Here is a 21,951-nt window from a genome sequence, read left to right as displayed (position 1 = left end):
GATGATGACATGCATAGTAACGTGGTTATTAGTGGTATTAATAGTAACACTGTTACCCATGTCACTGGACTTGCACATTGAATCAACTGAAATGCAGGGGGTTTTAATACATTTCAATGTAGCAGTCTGCAGTGCCTGCAAGACAACAAACTTTAACCAACTGCTCTTGGTATATTGCAAACTAATTATATATTGTATACCTGTTGCCTACTCTAAATTAGTTCCCTTCGCGGTTTCTATCGTCTTACTGTGTTGTATTCCATATCGCTTGTATTGTACAAAGTGAAGAGGATCAGGGCAGGGTTTATGAGCTAAAGATAAGCTAAAAGATTTCCAAATCCAGGAGAAAGAGATATGTAACACTTTTTCTGTCTCTTAGGTGATCTGACGGGAGTAGGAGTCCTGAGAGGTAATTTTGTGCTAATTCCAGTGCTGAATTAAATTATTTTAGGCTGATTTTTCTCATAAAGGTGCCATGGAAATGATTCTTTTTTGTTTTTGTATGGAAGGGAAAATGGTACATCTCTGTATCAATAAATCTCATAATTAACTTATCATGGACAGTTTTTCCAACATACAAAAACAAAAATCGGGGATTATAGTGATAGGAGAAGGGGTGATGGGTTCAAACTGAAACAAGGAAAGTTCAGGTTAGATATAAGGAAGAAGTTCTTTACTGTGAGGGTGCTGAGGCGCTGGCACAGGTTGCCCAGGGAAGTGGTAAATGCTCCATCCCTGGCAGTGTTCAAGGCCATGTGGACAGAGCCTTGGGTGACATGGTGTAGTGTGAGGCATCCCTGCCCATGGCAGGAGGCTGGAACTGGATGATCTTAAGCTCGTTTCCAACCCAAATCATTCTGTGATTCTATAGTATGTTTGAATAAAATACATACCTTGCTTATAAAACAGATATATCTTTTATTGTTTATGTACCTGTTTGCTTTGGCAGCTTTCTGTTAAGGTTGGTAATGCCATCTGTAATTCAGGTGCTTTACAATTACTAAATACAATAGTGTTTTAACTTCCAAACTTTGCATTTTGAAAATCTGTTAAAACCTAAATTTTCCATTCTGGATTTCTTCTTGAGGCTGATTTTAACTTTTTCTTCCTTGAAAATTGTGGTGAGGTTGAGTCCAGGGGCTGTATGGCTGGCAGGCTGCATTTTTGTGTGTGTGTCCTTTCAGCAGCTGTTTTCCAGCTTTGTTAGATTCATATGACAGGGTCAGGAGGGTTGCCTTTAGGTTACTCAGGAAATTTTTAGAAGGAATCTTGTCCCATCCTTGTAAGGGAACAAGCTGGACCTGCAGAGCAGTACCATGGTGAGGAAAGGCTGTGAAAGAGGATGGAGCCTCATGTGGCCCCTTCACATGAAAAGACTGGAAGTTATAGCTGGCGTTGCTGAAAATGGATGGCTGAATAAGGGGCATGGTCATGAAAGAGAGGGGGATTTAAGGGAGGGACATGTGGCTCGGATAAACTGAGATGCTTGGGATGAAGGGTCATGGAAGGCTGAAGAAGTCCCAAGTGGCAGACACAGGAGCAGTTTTGTTTGGATGTAGGTCCCAGATTGCTGTCTTCAAAATGTGTCCTTGTGCTTGTGAAGCCAGCAAAACTGAAGTCCTGTAACAGCAGTATCCTTCCTCACTGCTCTGACTCATCTCCAGGACAAGCCATGCTGTCTAACCAAAAAGGCTTAACTGCAATCAAAATCATTAATCTATATTCCACTCCCTGTCAAGAATTAAGATATTAATTCTGGTTTCTCACAGCAAAGCTCCTACCTGTAGTTGTCAAACTGAAAAATACAATCAAATCGGGTGCCAAATACAAATCATGGCCCATTCTCATCCTGGAATTCTGTGGGACTGGAGCAGAATAAATCACTCTTAATCGTAAATATTTTCCAGCTGGGTAGGTAGCAGGTAACACCTGCGTTTTGAGCCTGGGAGGCAGCATGAGCAGCATGCACTGCACTCCTGAGATCCTTGAGGACAGATACAGGTTAACATTAAGTTAGAAAAGCTCCTAAGCATGGTAGAATTTTGTATCCATGTATATATGAAAGTACATACATAAAAACAAATGCTTTCTGTGTTCTTCGCAGTCGTAGCTGGCAAGGGCTGTGTAAATGCCTGGTATTTTAGGCTTACACTGTTCTGGCTTACAAGAGGTTTTAAATGGGAGTTACATCACTTCTCTGAGAGCTAACTTTTCTGGTCAGGTGTGAAGATTTCAGACTTGCTTTTCAAGTGTAAATAGGATCTAGTTTCCCAAGAGACCATAGTGAATGCTACGGAAGTAAATATATATGTGTATATATAGGGCTGGCAGGGCTTTAAAACCTGCCTTTTTGCAAGGTTCTGCTGATACAATTGGAGATAACTGCTTATGAAGGAAGTGGTGCAACCATATTAGCTGTTGGTTTTCCAAATATAGAGCAGAATAATCACTACTTGGCCCTAGTTTTCCTGCATCTTAATTGACTCTTCTGCGGTTTCCATTTAATACCAGACCAATGCCATGTTAGTGATATTTTCTTGCCTTTTAAAAATTAAAACAATCTGTTATTGTCCTTATCTCTGCTGGCTTATGCAGGTCTCCTGTCCCAAGGAACAAGGGATAGGACAAGAGGAAACAGCCTTAAGCTATGCCAGGAGAGGTTTAGGCTGGATATTGGGAATAATTCCTTCCCCAAAAGGGTGCTCAGGCAGTGGAACAGGCTGCCCAGGGCAGTGGCTGAGTCACCATCCCTGGAAGTGTTCCCACACTGTGCAGGTGAGGCCCTCAGTGACATGGGTTAGTGATGGCCTTGGCAGTGCTGTGGAACGGTTGGACTTGATGGTCTTAAAGGCTTTTTCCAACCTGGCTGATTCCATGACTCCATGACTCCATGTTGTCTTACTCTTATTTTTCTTGCTCTTCTTCCTTACATATGAAATAGTGATGGCTTTTAAATCAGGCTATCCAGGATCTTGTTACCCATCTGATTGCACTGAATTATCTCTGCTTGATTCTTGCATGTGACAAGCAAGTAAACATTAGCTTGATATAACATGCTGGAACTATTAATATTTAAACAGAAGAGAATACAGTATTTGATTAGTCATCACTGGCTAAACGCTGGCTAAACACAGTATCTGTTTGATTCTCCTGTTGACTTGCTTCCAGATCTGTATGGCAAATGGTTCTCATAAAATCTCCCTTTATTTTACCTCCTTGCTAAAAGGGAGGTAGTATCAACTCAGATACTTCAAACTGCTGGCCTGATAAAGCAGGAGAAGTGCCAGTTTTACTGCCTGAGTCAAGCTACATAACAGCCAACACGTATCACCAGGCATATTGAGGCACCAATCTGGTAGTGCAGTTTCAACTAACAAACCAAAGAGACCCCCAATTAAATCCTTCCACTGCCAAGCATAGTATGCACAGTTTTGCCATTAAAATCCAGTTCAGCTGAGTGCTTCCACATAAATCTGAAATTAGTTCATGCTTTGTACAGCTCATTTTGAGAACTAAAAGGTTATTGGCTAGAATAGAATATTGCATCGGCTTGTAATTATTTATATGGTACATGGACTTTTTTTCTTTGGTTTGGGTTTTCTTTTTCCCTAGGACTGTGATGTCAGAATCCTTGGGAAACTGTGTAATGCTCACAGTACTTCCTGCCTTAGTAGGCAATAGGCTGTAGCAGAGATAGAAGGATTCTTGGGTTTTTTAGGTGTAAATGAAACAGATTCCTCTCCTGTCACTTCCAACACAAAATACATAAGCCAAGATATTAAGAACTTCTGTGGGATAATAAAACATCACAATGAACACGCTGGAGTAGAGAGAAGTGGAATTAATTTAGCCAGGAAGCAGTGAATTTAAAGCAAATTTTAAGCATTTCTGTGAATTAATGCTTTGTTAGAAGTGTGTGGAATGTAGACTTAAGAAGTCGGGGTTGTTGCTGGTAAACTACTTGAAGTGCTGATGATGTCATGATGCAAAGAGAAGGTCCACTTGAAATTGGAACTGAGTGTGTATGTTTATATTGTATTATATGTAATTATATCATATAGATTTATATCCTATATACTTTTAAATATATATGAAAAATGTATGTGTGCATGTGCGTAATTACTCAAAGCTGCCTTCTATTACTCACCCCAATGGCATGAACTTCATTCAAGAAATGAGTTAAGAATAGCTATTCTGTTGCTAAATAACTTTTATGTTATCTCTCAATAGGTCTTGAATGCCTTTTACCTCTTTATTATTTTACGCCTTTCTACTGTCCCCATTTTAGACTTACTCATCATTGTCTTCAGGAAAAGAAAAGATAACAAAGAAAAGAGGGCAGTGCTGGGGACAAGGAGTAGTTGAGGATTATAGTAAATGTATTAAGGATTATAGTAAATACCTAGGGTAGAAAAATCAGAAGTCTTAGGTTTAGCTTGATGTAAAAACAGAACTGTTAGTGTCACAGACATAATGCTTATGGCAAGGGCTGTTTTCACCCAAGAAGTGTACAAGCTGCTGGGAGATGTGCAGCATGTGGAGCAAAGGCTTGTTAGTAGTCAGTGCCAAAGAAGAAAAAAGGTTCAGAGATAATGCTGTCGGGAGTGTTTTTAAGGAAGCCTTTTGGTTTCTTATGGAAACATACAATTAAAGGTGGTGGTTTTGTGGAGGTGTATAGATTTTGACAAAACACCATCAGAAAGGTTGGTGGTCAAAAACAGGCTTTATTGAAACTGGAGATAATCATGTTAAAACCCAGCGTTCTCAGTCTAAAAATGTATGTGAATAGAATTCTATTTTGTAATGACAGATTCTGTTTTCATTGCACTGTAGAACAAAATTAATTTTAAAAGTTGCCGTAAAATGGAACAGCTCAGGAAACAAAACTTGTCTGGTGTCATTGTTTTGATGAGAGGGTTTGACAGTCAAAACAATTTTGGCAGCCATGCTGAATGGTGAGAAGGATAGAAAGATTTAATCTTACTTTTCGCTCTAGTACAGAACAAAACAAATACTGCAGGCTCAAATGGTGTAACAAAATGGAATAGTTTTCCAGTCAGTCTTTGTCAAGTGCTGTTGTGTGGATGCAAGTTAAAAGAATTTTACTGCAGAAGGACTTGGCCCTTAGGCTGTGTGAATATGCAGAGGACTAATGCTCAAGAAATAGTTGGGAGTTATTAAATGAAGATGCCTTTTAGGGAGGTACTTGCTCCAGGGAAGGGTAAGGAACTTTATATCCTCCTGTGGGCACTATATACTCATCTGTTTTCAGCTCTATTCCATCTCTTACCAAGCTCCTACCAGGTACATCATAGTACAGAACATAGTATGTTTTGTAAATAATCCCACTACATGAGCTGGTACATTTACCTGAGGTATTTATTGTCTTCTGAGGAGAGTTTAATTACTTTGCCTCCTGGGTCCAAGTATTTAGTTCAGTTTACTTGAAACAATGCTAAGGAAAAAATATGTTAGCACAGGTTTAGCAAGTTTCATGACTCCCATTGGTCTTCAGCAATTTGTGACTATCAGTATGAATGCGAGTTTTGGAAGACTCCCAGTACCAGCTGAGGTTAGATTTACTCCACTCTTTATCTTACAGGAGACTTTAAAAGCAATTCAGTTTCCTCTGCTGCCAACTGAATAGGAACAGATTATGCTGTGCCAAACTGTTCTAAACAGATGCTGTCACATCCGAGGCCATAAATCTTTGGTCTCTTCAGATGAACTGCAAACTTGTGCTATCTGCATTCCTCCTAGATAATGTTAAGATAGTCTAAGATTTCCGACATCTTGAGGATTTCATAAGACCTCACTGAGAAGAAGCTGCATGAGCTTCTACCTCCACGCTCAGCTTAATTCTTCCTTCATAATGGCTTTCACTGGTGGACTTTGTGCTTGCTAAATTGCTTGCACAGACAATTGCCTTGCTAGTACCAATATCTAAGAAAATAGATTATTGTTGTTAAATGCTGTCTCATAACTTGGCTAAATGGAAAAAAAAAAAAAGTCCTGGTAAAAGAAAAGGCATGCACGTGGATTCACCTGCCTTTCCAGAACAGCTTAGTTCTGGAAAGAACTTGATGAGTTCTGTCTTTATATATATGCCTGTACAGTATTGATGTCTTAATGACATAGGCCATCCTAGTGGCCTGAAAGGTATGTGTAAGGTAAGTAGTTCTAAGCCTCAGATAACAGAAAAGGGATTTTTATTTCAAATATAGGAAACCCATGCCACCTAAATAGAATAAAGTGTTACCCAGCATAAGACATACCACCATGGTTTTGCACCACCCTTTGCCGCTGTCAGAGCATCTGATGCCACTGCGTGATCAGTAATGGCTTCTGTAGTCCTCTAAGTTATTAGATTATATGCCTTCCATTTGGAATTTATATATTCCATGAGTCTGAACTGTTGTTGCAATGAACCAATCAGTCCCAGAAACTGTAGTTTACAATCAGTTTCTAAAGACTATCCAGCTCAGTATCCTTTTACAGGGACCCCTCTAAGGACAATATGCCAAGTTTAGAAGTTCCAGGATTTCTGAATGCTGAAGCTAGGGCTAAAAGTCTTGAGCTCCTGCAGGAGAGCAGTCTGTCTTCTAGTCTTTTGTTTCTTCAAATCTGAGAAGTTGAGTTCTATTATTTGCATGAGTGAATTGAACATATTAATCTTTCCATTTCATAATAGCAACTTTTCTTTATACTCCTGATTCTAGAAGCACTGCCTTCTGCATGTATTATTATTTCACTACTCTTAGTTGTAATTATTTGGCCTGAGGCCATTCATAACACTCAAAATTGCTGACAATTTATTTTCTAGAAAAGAAACTTGATACCTTTTGAAATTCATCTATTTAAAACCTGCTTTAGAACAGTGGTGGGACCCTGATTTTGCTTCCTAGATGATAAGGTTTCCTACATGCATGCAGCTTGGTATAAAGTTCTCTGCTTTTCCTGTGGAGGTTTTGTTGAAATCTCTGTGTAACTAGAGCAAACAGCAGTTACGTCTGTAACAATGTCATCCTTAACTGGGTAGAGGGACTCTCTGGAGTAGCCAAAGGAAATGCTGCTCTTGGTTTTGTTGCCTCCTGGAATTTCAGGTGACTAGTACTGCTTAATTAAGGACAATTTTATGTAAGACATTTTTCTGAAGTAGAGGAACTAGTCCCAGAATCCTTTGTCACCAAAGGAAGAAGGTCATATAAATGTCCAAAGCCCTGTTGCAGAACTGGACCCAGGAGGAAAGATCCTGCCTAGGAGTTCTGTGCTGCCAAGCCAGTGAGGCCGTTGTGGCTTCCTGGCCCACAAGTTCTGAGGTGGCTTAGGAAACTCTGGCAAGATGTAGCTTGAGGGGTTATGCCAGAGCAAGGGTTGATGAGACAACTTTGCTGCATAAATGTTCTTGTTCCATCTCTGATTGGTTCTCATACTAGCCAGATGCAATGTTAGAGAAGCATGATTAAATCCTTCAGTTTTCTATTGTTCACTGTGTGGATCCAACTGTCTGAAATTACTGGGGACAATTTGCTTCTCAGAAGCATAAAATATTCCCCTCATCAGGGATCACAGTGATAGGACAATAGGTAATGGGTTCAAACTTAGACAGGGAAAGTTCAGTTTAGATATAAGGAAGAAGTTCTTTACTGTGAGGGCGGTAAGATACCTGGTTCTTCAGGTAGCCCCATATGCCACTGTACTGGCGTCACTTGCCAGTCCTGGGGTGACAGTTGGACTTGATGATCTTAAAGGTCTTTTCCAACCTAGGTGGTGCTAAGATTCTATGGTGCTGAGACGCTGGCCTAGCTTTCTCAGGGAAGTGGTAAATTCTCCATCCCTGGCAGTGTTCAAGGGCCAAGCTGGACAGAGCCTTCAGCAACGTGGTCTAGTGTGAGGTGTCCCTGCCCATGGCAGGGGGGTTGGAACTGGATAATCTTAAGGTCCTGTCCAACCCAAGCTATTCTATGATTCTGTGATTCTAGAATTCTGTTCTGCTCCACAGTGGCAAGACTTGCTGGGCAGTTTCATTCCACTGGAATGTCAACGTGTCCAGATTCGTTCATAGTAGTGTACCTGTGCTTCTGAGCACAGGTCACAGCAGATTGGCCCAATCTCCCTTTTTAAAGAGGCCTGGGTTTCGTTCTTCAGAAACCACTTCAATGCTATTTCAGCTATCTTCCCACAGTCAGAGTGCTAAACGGAAACATATCTTAAGGGTCACAGGAGAAAAACTTTCCTATGCCTAAAACTCCTCCTTCCTTAGACAGCAGTGCTAATGACTGATCTCTGGAATCACTGGATATTTTTGTTGTATTTCGTCTTCCCTTAAAGCAGTTCAGTTTGGTAGCGGTTAAGTGGTCAGGAAGCCCTAGGAGGTACATGTCATAGATGGTGAGAGCTCCTGTATGAGGTCTTTAGTAAAGCCAATGTGAAAAGTCATCCTAATTTTTATGTAATGTATCTCCTCATTTTTACTTAAATTAGATTATTTGCCTGTTTGTATTTGCCTTAAAACATAATTTAAGTACTTTTAACACTAAGACACATAGAGTGTATATGTCTTATTCTGCATTGCTTAAATGAAACCAGTTAAAGTATGCCCTCAGGTTGCACGTTTTCTGTAAAGAGAGGTTTAAAGAGCAGACCTTCTTACACTGGATCTTTCTAACTAGGTTTCTGCTAACCAGATCAAGCTGTGTCGTGATTTGGCAAAAAACAGGCTCACTTGTGAGTGACAATGTATTTTTCTAGGGCACAAATGGCCATTGCTGCTGCTTTGAGAAATGTTCTTAAAGGAGAAAGGCAGATATTTAGTACATAGACAGCATATGTGTTTGTTTGGTATTGCTCAACAGTGAAAGTATCCTATTCTTACTTTAGTAGGTTTGTGTGAAAAGGACTCAGGGGCAGAAGGAGTCATCAAATCCATCTTAGTTTTTTGAATCCTCTGGAATTCGTGCTGGTAAAATCTTCACTGAGTAGCAAAGATGATTCATTGGCTTAGCTTAGGTTTTACTGTCCACCTTGTTCATGCATAAGCTCTATATGGAGCTCTGTTCAGATAGGCAATTAATTTACATGAGTCCTTAAGCTTGGTTTGTGTTGTGAGTCATTAATTCTCCAATAAAAGATAGTAATTAAACAAGTGATCTTTTGACATCCTAGTTGGGAAAAGATTCTGAGAGGAAAAATGAAATCAGGTGAATGGTCTGATAGTAGACGAAATTACCTTTCAACACACTGCAGGTCTGATCTGAAAGAAGCTGTTTCTTTTAGCTCAGTGCCTTCCTGGGATTCTTTCAAAACAATTGATCATAGTATGCTATAGTCAATGAAACTACAGCAGCAAATTCAGAACTATTTAATAACATGTGTAAAGAATTTTTCTTTGAACAAAAGAAATGTATCAGTGTGACACATGCAGCTTTTGTTCCCTAGTCTGTCTTGAAAGCTGCTTGTGAGGTTTTCATGATACTGATGGCATATTGTGGTAACTGCAGGTTGCTTACCACACACGCATTTTATTTTCTTGCTCAGAAAAATACGCTTGAACAGTAAATAAGAACTTGTTTGGTGTGTGTAATCCATATAGTCTCCTGACTGAGGTCTCTCCTGCTTCAAAGTGACTTTGAACTGTGTCACCTACTGAGGGATTTTAATTACTGAGGAGTTTTAGGAAACATAACATTTCTTTTAGGAAGTGTTGTGTGAGTCTGAGGTATATGAGATGGCTTGGATTTCTTACAGTATCAAGAACAAGAGGGAACACGGGTTTAAAAAAGTTCACCCTGGATATAGGAAAGCTACACTCTAAAATGTGCTGACCACTTTGCGTACATAGCAAGTGATGCTACTGTTTCCAGGTAGCGATAAAGCTATAAAGTTGATAATGCAATTTATGACTTTGAAAGCTTTTCTGATTATAATTTAGCTGCCACAATGGTTCTGTATACTGAAAAGAAGGCATTTCAAAGAAAGATACCATAAAGATGATAGCTTTAAATGTTTCCCAAACTTTAAATCCATCTCCTATCTCAATGGTGCTGTCATCTGCCAACAGTAGTGTCACTTACAAGCATTCATGCAGTGTTCGAATAGCTTGAAATACATGCCCTTTGCACCAGGCAGCTACATCTCTGCATGGTTCGTACTGCCACCATATGAGATCAAATACTGCATCACTGAAGCCTTTCTGCACTTCACAAATGTGACCCCTGCTGTGTGAGGAATGCTAAGTTTCCTCTTCCTTTAAAGGAAAAGGGGCCCTGCCTGAGTTTGTCCATCCAAGTTTCCATGGTTTCTCACATAAGAAAAAGGTCATCACTGGAGGGATGAAGGACAGCCAATCGGAAATAAATCCACGTCATAGTATCCCCAAAAAATTCCTTCTGTTCTCCTACCAAGTCTTTGTCTCAGCTTTTATCTTTCTTTAATTTGAGGCCCTGTGGATTCTTAACTGTTTATGCCAGGTGTCTGAATAACTCCCAGGACCACAGATGAAGTAAACATACATAAGTGTGATACGTCTAGTTTCTTTTATCTACTGTGCATGTATTGATCTATGTTCTGTCTTAAAATTATCAGTGATGAGGGTTTGTTTTTTATTTGCTTATGCATAAAGCAGATTTCACATTGCCGTATGCAAACTATTTGCTTTCTTTGTATTGCCAGATGTAGCGTGCTCATGTTGTCTTTGTCTTATCTGACTTCTCTTCACAGGCATGGAGCATACTTCTGTTAGATAGTTTGGTTTATACTTCTCTAATGCCACGCATAAGAAAATTTGTCCTTCCAGCCCACTCAAGAGTTGTCCAGCTCACTATAGACCTTGGACTTGTCTTTTAATTTCTGCATTGTCTATCTACAAAATAGGAATAGTCATGATGCATTGCTTTTGACTGGTAAAATGCTTTGAACTTCTCAGGAAGAATGGGTTGTAAAAGAGTCAAAGCGATCCTTTTTCCACAAACAATAAATCAGCAACTGCCATCAAGCAGGGTTACTATATATACTCTTTTGAGGAATCCTTCCAGAATCCATGTTTCCCCTCTATTGTTTTTCAAGAAATGTGCATCTCATCTAGGTTAGGCAATTGGGAAGCATCCCTTTCCATAGACTGTTAACACCACTGCTGCAAAACTACCTGCATGAGATTGGTATTTTTCTCTGAGGGAAATTATTATGACAGTTCTACCCAAGTCTCTTCCTTTCAGAGCACAGATTTGCGTAGCTAGCTTTGGGGGACTACTTGCTTTTGGAATAGCTACTAATTCCTAGTGTGCCCACAGTCTGTGGAGTTTTTAAGTTTCTTTTTAACATGGCCTTGATTTTCTGCCGTGACTCCGAAGTCAGTGGGAATCTTCCCAGAAGCCTTCTATGGATGGCTTGTAGAGATAGTGACCAGTAAGTAGTCTTACTCTGCATACAAAAGATATAAAGCAGAGGTGATTTTAACCATGATGTATTTTCAGGTTAGATATAAGGAAGATCAGGCTGGATATAGGGAAGAAGTTCTTTACCGTGAGTGTGGTAACACACTAGCATAGGTTGCCCAGAGAAGTGGTAAATGCTTCATCCCTAGTAGCATTCAAGGCCAGATTGGACAGAGTCTTGGGTGACATGGTCTAGTGTGAGGTGTCCTTGCCCATGGCAGGGGGTTGGAACTGGATGATCTGAAGGTCCTGTCCAACCCTAACTATTCTATGAATCTATGTGTATGTTAGAGGAGATCACATTTATAGGTGTTGGAGGGGTGGCAGAATTGCTTTAGGAGGTTTTATTTTGGTTGTTACTGTCCTTGTTATGTGATTTCAGCAAAATCTGAATTTTAAGAGATTTCTGTATTTTGCTTTAATTTGTATGAAACAATAATTTGGCACATAATAGTCTGGATTTTGGCTTTGATTTTTTCGAGGAAGCATTTTTAGTGGCTATGTTTGTTTACCCAGGTTTTACTTGAGAAGTGAGAATTTCTGAGCTGGGCAAGAAGCTATGAAAACTCAAAGCTAATGGTGGTGTTTGCATTAGACAAGACACAGTTCAGTGAGATGCAGTGTGCACCTTCATTGTCTGAATGTTAGCAGGCAAAATTGACACCATATGTGCCCAACTGTAATTGCTCCAAGAGGGGGAAAAGAGAAACATGTCAGAACATTTGAGTAACACCTAATTTAGCCCATGGTTATAAAATAAAGCTTGATGGTTGCCTAAAAACAAAAGTAGAAAAATATTATGGTTGTATTATTCCTCAACAGCGCTTCCTACATAGGTGAACTTTATCACGGAGACAACGCAAGTGAAAAGAAACATATAACAACTTTTTATGGTATTTTTATGTTATTTTATTTTTTTCACAGTAAATAAAGTGGTTATGAGGCTCCAAGGAAAACGGCCCAGATGTTAGAGAGTTGTATGAAATTTAGTGGAAACAAGCTGTAAAAAACATAGTCATAAAACAGCCTGTCAATGCCACACATCTGGACAATGCAGCTGTATGTTCCTGCTGCTGTCATCGCCCGAAGAAAACTCAATAGCCTTATTTCACCCCAATTAGGCTGCATACCAGCAGAATCAGAATTACACAGGGAGGGGGGGATATTTTCATGCAGACAGACCCTCTCAAATTCCCTTCAAGAAGTTTTTATCCTTCATTCAGGGCTAGTGCCTCAGACACTGGTTACTTTGCAAACTGCACTCCAAACTATTCCCCTTCATTTGCTATCTGTTCAAAGCCTTTACATTTATTACTTTATATTAAATAAGTTGCTTGATGTTGCTTCTTTGTTTAAAGCCTGGAAAAAAATGACATTTTTACTGTGAGAATTGTGTGTCTGTTGACCTTTACATAGATCGTAGAAGTTGTCTCTGTTTAATTTTTGTCTCACACTGTAGCAAATATAACTTCATTTGAGGTCTTAGGAAACAAAAAATAGGCAGGCATCTTACAGTGTTTTTTCTGAACATGTGCTCATTTTCACCCATACACTGTACAATGTGAGAGAGCATTTCCTGATTTCAGCGTGCAAAATATGTGTCAAGTGCAATATTAAAATGAGTTATAGTTATTCTGTTTGTTTGTTTTCCTGCAGGTGTTAGAAGTAGCCAAAGCCCTTCTAGATAATGGTGAAGAAATTCCAGTAACGCTAACTGGAAAGCTGCTGAAATTTCAACTGCTTTGTCTCAAAGAGAAGGACCTTCAGAGAAGAGAAGCTGAAAAGAAGGTACTATCATATGCCTTAGGGAAGATGCTTAATTAGCTTTAGGAAGACACCTCTATTCTAGTGTCTAGTCCACAAATACAACTTTCTCCTCATGCCTAGCTTCCTAGATCTGTAATTGAAGAAAGATGTTAATAGAAATGTATCTTTTTTAAAGTTAATTAGATTTTGGGTAAGAAGCTCTCAATTCCTCAAATGCAGGTGAGATGGGGGAAAAAAGAAAAGAAAGAAAAAATATACTGGAAGAACCCTGTGCTAGAGAGATAAGCAGTTTCTTAACACAGTCTTAGGCCCAGTAGAAAATAAAGCTGAAAACTGGCTTCAGCTGAATGTCTCTTCTGAGGAAAAGGTAGGAGAAGTACCAAGGACAAATGCAGAGCATCACTATGAAGAAGGTAGTATCATGAATCACCTCTCTGGAGGAAATGTGAAGAAGTTATCTTTTACATCCTCTGGCACTAAGGCAGGATGAAATTTACATAAACTAATCCTGGCATGTGTTTGTTGAACCAGTTCTTAAAACCTTCCACTGCTGTGCTTTAGGTTTTCTACAGCAGTCAGTATTACTGCTTGACTACTTCTGCAACATAGCCATTTGGAAAAGGTTTCTAAGTGTATGAACCGTATCTAATTTAAACCTGTTACCTCTTTGTCTCTCGCTGTGTATAAGGACAACAGTTCTTCCCCTCCATTCCCCAGAAATCGATTACATATTTAACTAAACAAACCCAAACATATGCCATGGTTTCTAGTTTTTGATTATGCTTGTTCCGCTCCTCTGAACTCTCTCCAAATAGTTCGTATCTTGAAGGCTGCTTCTCGGAACTGGGTAGCACATTTTCCAGTGTTCCCAAAACTTGCTGCCATGTATTCTCCGAGATCATCACTGCTAGCTCCAAGTTTGCCTCAGTTAAATTGCTTATTTCTTCTAGGAGGAATTTCACCAAGCTTGCACAGAATCACAATCAGATCACTCTTTTAACTGCTTTCTAACATCTGTAATTTAGCAAAAAGAAGTTGTCAGTAGTACATTTCAACAACTTACTGAACAGTTGGTCTTTGCTAGATAGTCCTTTTCCAGCAAACATTCATGCAGCTGAAGACTTCTTGGGAAGTCATATAGTTGCTGCAATAGTTTTACTCTGTTAATTGATCAAAAACTATACTGTAAAATGAGTTGACGTGGAGGCGTAAGCAGTCTGTGCTCGTAAAAGGTGCAAGAAGAAAACAGTTTAATAGATTTTGTGTAGTTGAAAAGTCTGTAGGTTTCTTTAGCAATAATTCTACTTGTGGGAGTATTTGATGGATAAAGTATAGTGCACAAGGATAAGAATATTAAATTCTAGGTGATAAAGCTGTGTCCTGTTCCCGTAGTATTCTATTGCAAAATAGATTAGCAAATTATAAGGTCAATCATAGAATCATAGAATGGTCTGGGTTGGAAAGGACCGTAAGATCATCCAGTTCCAACCCTCTGCCATGGGCAGGGATGCTTCACACTAGACCCTGACACCTAAGGCTCTGTCCAGCCTGGCTTTGAACACTGCCAGGGATGGAGCATTTATCACTTCTCTGGGCAGCCTGTGCCGGTGCCTCACCACCCTCACAGGGAAGAACTTCTTCCTTATCTGTAACTTCTCCTGTTTTGATTTGAACCCATCACCCCTTGTCCTATCACTGCAGTCCCTGATGAAGAGTCCTTCTCTAGTATCCTTCAGATACTGGAAGGCTGCTATGAGGTCCCCACGCAGCCTTCTCTTCTCCAGGCTGAGCAGCCCCAACTTTCTCAGCCTGTCTTCAAACGTGAGGTGCTCCAGCCCTTGATCATCGTCGCCTCCTCTGGACTTGTTCCAAAACTCCAATTATTAGATTATTATTAGATTAGCAAATGATAATGTAAGCCACAGAAACATATGAAGAATCTGAGGAAAAAAAACTAAAATGTTTTCCATCTGAAGAGAAAAGAGAAGTTGAAGCTATAGAGCAGATTTTTTTTTTATAGTGAATTGAGAAAAGGTGGCTTTTCTCTTAGATATCAGTCAGGGCTAAGAAATAAACTGCAACACAAAAATTTGAAGTTTAAAGATTAGGCACTTCAATATTATGATGGAGCTTTTAGCTTTGATTTGGCAAGATTACTCCTGTAACTATAATATTAATTCCCTGGAGAATCTGGTGATAGTTGGTATTGAAGGTTGAAGAATTTCTGGAACTTGCAGTTTCTCCTCTGCTGTAGCCAATCTGGACAAAGTTGTCACCTCTGGTTTATATCTACATCAGAGCGTGACAGGCAAACACTAGAGCAGCAGTTGAAGGATGACGAGTCAAGAATGGGAAGGGCTCTTGGCTATGAGGATGCTTTGCAGTACAAAATGGGCAGAAACTGGCTTTTCATTTAGAATTCTTGCTCTAAATTGCCTGCTATAAAATTTTTAATCCTTTCCAACTAGCTTGTACATTACAAGTTCCATTGCCAACAACTCGGGGTTGAAACCAAGATTTTGCTAGCAGATCAGTTCTCAGAAAGCCAGCATAACCGTCTATTGTTTTCTAGAATAGACACCAGTTAATAGAATGAGTTGGCAGAAGTAAACCAGCAAGTGCACAAACAAAAATAAGACATTATGAAATGTCTGTATTTCATTAGGAGAAGCTTGAGATGCATTGACAGGTGTATGCATTGAAATTCATCTGCAGAAGAGAAGTGCCTCTGAATTAGAATACAGTTTTAGGTAGTAAGAGTCTGTAATCTGAATCTTAAAATAACAAAATTACAGAATGTGAAGCTAATGGAAGGTGAGGAACACCACAAAAAGCTGCATCTTGTAGGGAGAGACAACTATGGCATTGAGGGGAAAGGAGAGAGTCCTAGGAAGGAGAGACTTTTACTTCCTAAGGTATTAAGGTCAACTAGCGTTCAATGTTGGAGTCTTTCCAAGTTCCGAAATGTCTCTGGTTATTTGAGACTGACTTACATAAAACAATGCCGATGCAACAGATAAAGCTGATTGTGAACTTAGTAACCTGATGACTGTTATCATTTGTTTTGATGTGTTCCTCAGCCTAGAACTCAAAGTAATGGTATCAAAATATTTGATTTGAAGTGTCCAAAGTGGAATAAACCTGAAAGAAAATAATGAAATCATCCAAGTCCCCCATTTCACAGCACAAATACTTTTTAAGAATCTGTTGAAGGTGTTTCTAAATTTACAGAAAGGGAATGCATGAAGAAGGGAGAAGCAGGAAAAGATTTTCTGCTTTGGTTTTGAATTCAAACTAAACACAAGCTCTACAGCTGGAAAGTCTGCTTTTCCAGCTGGATTTAGGAAAAACAACTGTGTAAACTGCTCTGTCTCATTTGCATGGAGAGCTTTTCTCCTTTAATAGCCTTTAAAGTGACACCAGCAGGATAGTAACAGTGCTTTAATATCATTTTACTGTATTTAATTTAGCTTTACAATCCTTAAATGTCATTCTTGCATAGTTAGTGTGTAGTACTGCTGCTGAGTAGATACAAGATGGAGGCTTTCTTGCTCTTCTAGCACCTTGCTTTACCTTAATATATTTTGGATTATTTGAATTTCAGACTGGCTCTGAGCTTTCTGGATTTATAGTGTGAGGCTTTGGGATACTTAAACCTTTTTTCATTCTTGACTCTTAAATCACCGAGCAGAACTTAATGTAGGTGGTTTTGTTTGAAAATAATGAGAATGGCTGAGTAATATCCTGTGTGAAATGAGCACAAAGTCTAGGTTCTAGTTTATAGTGGACAGATATTTGGATCAAAGAAAAACGGTGCTGATACCATTTTACACCATACTCAAGAGTGTTAACAGAGATGCTGAAGTCTTATCAGAAACTGAGGTTTTGTCTTTATTTTCCTTCAGCCCAGGGCAGGTTTCTGACTGATGCAAGGGCTGTAGTGGCAGTAACTGAAGCACAGGGATTCTTTACTCATCTTGATTCTTTACTCATCTTTCTACCAGAATAGTTCATTAGTTTTGTAGGTGTAATGCCTGCCTGCACCTCACAGTTCCTTTTTAATGTGAAGACTTAACACTATGATTTGGGAAGAATATAATAAACAGTGCTGTGTTCGGGAAGGATAAAGCAGAGTGCTCAAGACAGCTTTTGTACATCAACATTATAGTGGCTGAGAGGGAGATGTATTCAAATAAAAAAGTTAAAGCACTACAATTTTACAGCCCTTTGTTCTTCACAAAGGCTACAATGAGAATTTATTAATCTTGTCAGGCAGAAGAACAACAAAAGGAAAAAGATGGAGGGAAAGAGAAAACTAAACGGCTTGGCAAGAGGGAGAGCCTCCCTAGTGCCAAGGCAGCTGAGAAAGAAAAGAAAGGAAAAAAGACAGAAGGAGGCCCTCAAGCACCAGGCACTGTTAAAAAGAAAACCGAGTTGAAGCGACGGGGCAAAGTGGAAGAGGAAGTCAAATACATTGGTATGTAAAAACCAGATATACTCCTGATAAACTTGTTGGAAATCTTGCAACCTAGCTTCTAACTTTGTTTTTTAGCTTGTTGAAAAGTCGAGATTTATTTGGCAGTATTAAAGCATTACCGCTGCATTTGAAAAGGGTACTGTGTTCTGCTCAGCATTAGGATAGATTGTGCAGTCCAAGAAATAAAATACAGATGAGGCATATGTGGCATGTCGACATCAAAATATTTTAGCATGTGTAAGACTAGAAGAAAGTGGCTAAACAAATGCTACAGAAAACCTTTTGGAATACACACTAAATGTGTTTGTGTATCCAAAGTCTCCAAAGGTGGCTTTCTCTTTGTATTATGAAGTATAACAGAGCTGTATACCATTGTCTGGGGATGAAGCCAGGTTCTATACAAAGGACAATATGATTTCATTTGCTGTAAAAACATGTGAATAGAACTGAGACTAAAGAAATCTACTCCAGAAATGAGCTGTACAAGGTAAAGAATAATATGCTAACAAGTGCTAAGAAAGTCTTTAATACATAGCACCCGTGGTTACAAATTTCACTGGAACAAAAAATGTTGGAGAATATTCATAGCTCTCCTTATTAGATCACAGTTACATTTAATTTGGACCATAATATGTTTGAGCTACATCAACATAAACAGGATCTCTTTCTTGAGAAGCACTTACTGATTTTTGGATGCATTATGTGTACCTGCTTTTCCCTAGTTGAACTGGTGCAGGTTTTCCTCCCTTTTTTAGCAGACCTTCATGTGCATCTTATTCCAGATCAATGGCATTCTTCAGGCATCTAAAAAGCATCAGTCCAGGTGTTTAGAGCAAGTCTGAATCTTTGTGAAGCTGACAAAAGTACAAAAGAACAGAACAATAGCTATTTTATGCATAGTTTTTAATTTTTTCATCTTTAAAAATCCAAGCTGAAGTGATGTAGGCAACTCATATCATCTAATGAAAATTGGTATAGAATGTACAGTAGAGAGTGCCTTTGTGTAGGTATTGAAGTGCTTCCACTAAGCCCTGTAGAAACAATTTTACTAGCTCTAGCGTTTTGCTCCCTACTGCCTTGAGGGATGGGCAGAAAACATCAGCTACCTGTATAAGATATCCATGCTTTGCTGCCTTCCTAGTCACAGTCAATGAAAAGACAAAGGAAAATACAAATTCCCTTCAAAAACTAATAGCCATGAAAAGTATCCTTTCTTTAGTATGCTTAATAATTTTATATTATGAGCTGCTAGCACTGCTGTTGAACTATGATTTCATTGACTTGGATTTGTCACACTAGTCCCAAGGATATTTACAAAATAGCAAAAGCTGCAGTTTGCCTCAAAGGAGAAGTTGTTGAGGCATGTTGTGCTTGGTCACTTGTTCTGTATGTAATTTTGCAGTCGTGACTGTACTGAGCTGAAGCCATTCTGAACAATTCACCACATTCACTGTGCATCCACACAGTTGGACTTAACAATAAACAAATTGATTCTGACTCATACAAAAAATGTGTTCAGTGGATTGATTTCCAGTCTGAAGATGGTAAGGAACTACTTAACAAGGAAAAAGGTAACCTGACCTTGCTACTTCCTCTGGTTGTGCTGAGGAAGGCAGTGAGGAGGAACCTGTAGCCCTGAGAAGATCAGCATCCCTCAAACCCTTCATCTAGGCTACAGGAAAAACATAACTATTGTTTTATGGAGACGTAATCGTTTCTTTATTCATCACAATTCTACTTCGATGTCCATACCAAGAGAAAATTAAGTCAAGTACTGCCAAAATTTCTGGAGGCTATTCTAAACGCACGTTAAGCGCGGTGAAACAACTCTGTCAGGATTTTCTATCTTTTCTTGAGAACATGGCAGTTAAGGTTCTCGAGGACCTCACACTAAAGCTTTGATTTGTATCTTGGGACAGGGTGGTGCCAGCTCCATTTCTCAGTGTCAAGAACATACTAATCTATGAAAGTTTTCTACTGAGAATGTAGTACTTTAAATATCTTCATGCATATTTCATACTTCACGAGAGTCTGAGCAGAAGATGTGAAGAACCTTGAATGATCCTTAAGGCACTCTTCAGCACTTTAGAGACTCATAGAATAATTTAGGTTGGAAAAGCACTTTAAGATCATGGAATCCAACCATAAACCTAATACTGCCAGGTCCACCACTAAAACCATGTCCCCAAGGGCCACATCTACATGTTTTTTAAATACCTCCAGGGATTCATTAATCATATCATTAATGCTCAGTATTTCTTACGTGTTCATGCTTTTTCCTTTGCAGTAACTGGGGCATGAAACTATGTAGTTCAGTTTCAGTACTAGCAGTGATATAATGGACTAGTTTTCTTCTGGTTGTGCTTTGTGAAATGTATGTACTGGATTGTGGTGTCTGCTTCCTCAGTCAGTCTTCCTGCTAATTCTGAAATTCTTTTATGGTTACCTAATGTTACAAGGAGAGAGACAACCATGCTACTAGCCTGCTGCTCCAGGTAGCAGCAGCATCTGCGCAGCTCTGACTCTGTATCTAAGCACAGGTAGATAGTGCCAGGCTACCTTTCTTTCTGCCATTGTTTTTGTCCCTTGGATGAATGAGTCCTGTGAGTTTAGGGTTGGCTAAAGGACTTTAAAGTGTTTTGTGATAGTAGACTTCAGAAAAAATCTTAATACTAAATAGAATGTAAAATTACACTAACTGTATGTGTTCCATAGTTGATGGAAAAATACAGGTGCTTCAGTAGGCAGTTTCTTTTGTCTTAGGGTAAACAACCATGCTAGATGAACTACATCACCTGGTCATCTAAGTCTTCTGGACAGCATAGTCTAAGTCTTCTGGAGAAGAGAAGACTCCAGGGAGACCTTAGAGCATCTTCCAGTGCCTAAAGGAGGCCTACAAGAAACCTGGAGAGGGACTTCTTACAAGGGCATGTAGTGACAGGACAAAGGGGAATGGCTTCAAACTGAAAGAGGGAAGATTTAGATTAGATATAGGAAAAAATAATTATTCACTGTGAGGGTGGTGAGACACTGAAACCCGTTGCCCAGAGAAGCTGCGGTTGCCACATCCCTGGCAGTGTTCAAAGCTGGGTTGGAGAGAGCCTTGGGTGACATGGTCTCGTGTGAGGTGTCCCTGCCCATGGCAGGGGATTGGAACTGGATGATCTTAAGGTCCTTTCCAACCCAAACCATTCTGTGATTCTATATTTTGCATAAAATTACTGACTCATTCAATCCATGGGATCAGTCGTTCTGACCCCTTGTCCTTTCACTGCAGTCCTTGATGAAGGGCCCCTCTCCAGCAGCCTTGTAAGCCTGCTTCATATATTTTGAAACTTACATGTAATTATCCTGCTGAGGTTATAAAAGAGCTGCTTCTGTGACCTTAATTTGCAGTATCCCTATATAGTCAAGCAAAACTGGAATTTATTTAGCTATTCCATGTCCTTGTCTTTAATCTGATTTTATTTCATTTTGAATAGATGATGAACCAGAAGATGGTGCCCATCACTACTTTATAATTTTGGATTTCCACAACCTTCAGTTGTTGCTTGTGATGTTTGAGCTTGGAGTTAACATTTCAAGTGTAATTAGAATTTCCTCTGAGAATTATGAGCCATTGCAGTCATACTTGGGAGCAACTAAACTTAAAGAAGAATCTTCACAGTCAACTGAAGGTAATATGGTCATAAGAACAAAATCTATATAGGAAAGAGGCTATTATATATCCAAGTAAAGACTGTTCCTGCTGTGTTTATCTCCTTCTCTGTGCTTTGTGTTTGTGCATGCTAGCTGTGAGCAACTGTGTTTGCCATTGCAAAAATGGTAAAATTCGAAGGTAATGACTTACTAGAAAATAGTTAGAAGTGCAGAGAGCAGAAAGCATGGGTTTGTTCAATTTCACTGTATTTATAACACCTACTGGGAATGAAGGAACAGGGACAGGTTTCCCCCAATGTTTCCAAAGTGATACTATCTTTTCTTTGTCTTGTATGAATAATAGCAGGAAGACTTTAATAAACTTAGATAATTATTAAGTAAAATTTGCAAGGAAATTTTAAATGGGAAAAAAAGTACATCTAGATGATAGTATCTTGTGTAAGCAGTATTACAGGTAGTAATGCAGGTTTTCCTGATTACTAAGAAAGGACAGGTGGCATAGAATAGTTTGGCTAAACCATGCATTCTTTGTAGACTTCAGATACAAGAAAGCATTTAAGAATTAGGAATAGATCAGGTCACTAGGAATGAGAATATATGTTTATTATGAGCTTA

General features: G+C 39.2%; 1 protein-coding gene across 1 annotated transcript in view; it reads left to right on the top strand.

The window, feature by feature from the left end:
* The window catches only part of SPAG17 (sperm associated antigen 17), a 98,188-nt gene that overhangs the window by 10,485 nt on the left and 65,752 nt on the right, over window positions 1-21,951 (top strand). The window contains exons 4-6 of the mRNA XM_065676172.1: window positions 13,089-13,220; window positions 17,472-17,676; window positions 21,159-21,353. Coding sequence (XP_065532244.1) covers window positions 13,089-13,220; window positions 17,472-17,676; window positions 21,159-21,353 — 532 coding nt within the window. The remainder of the gene's footprint in view (window positions 1-13,088; window positions 13,221-17,471; window positions 17,677-21,158; window positions 21,354-21,951) is intronic.

Source organism: Lathamus discolor, chromosome 4 (genome assembly GCF_037157495.1).
Source record: "Lathamus discolor isolate bLatDis1 chromosome 4, bLatDis1.hap1, whole genome shotgun sequence".
NCBI classification, from domain to species: Eukaryota; Metazoa; Chordata; class Aves; order Psittaciformes; family Psittacidae; genus Lathamus; species Lathamus discolor.
Note: the sequence above shows the minus strand (reverse complement) of the source record. Positions and strands in the feature narration are given on the sequence as shown.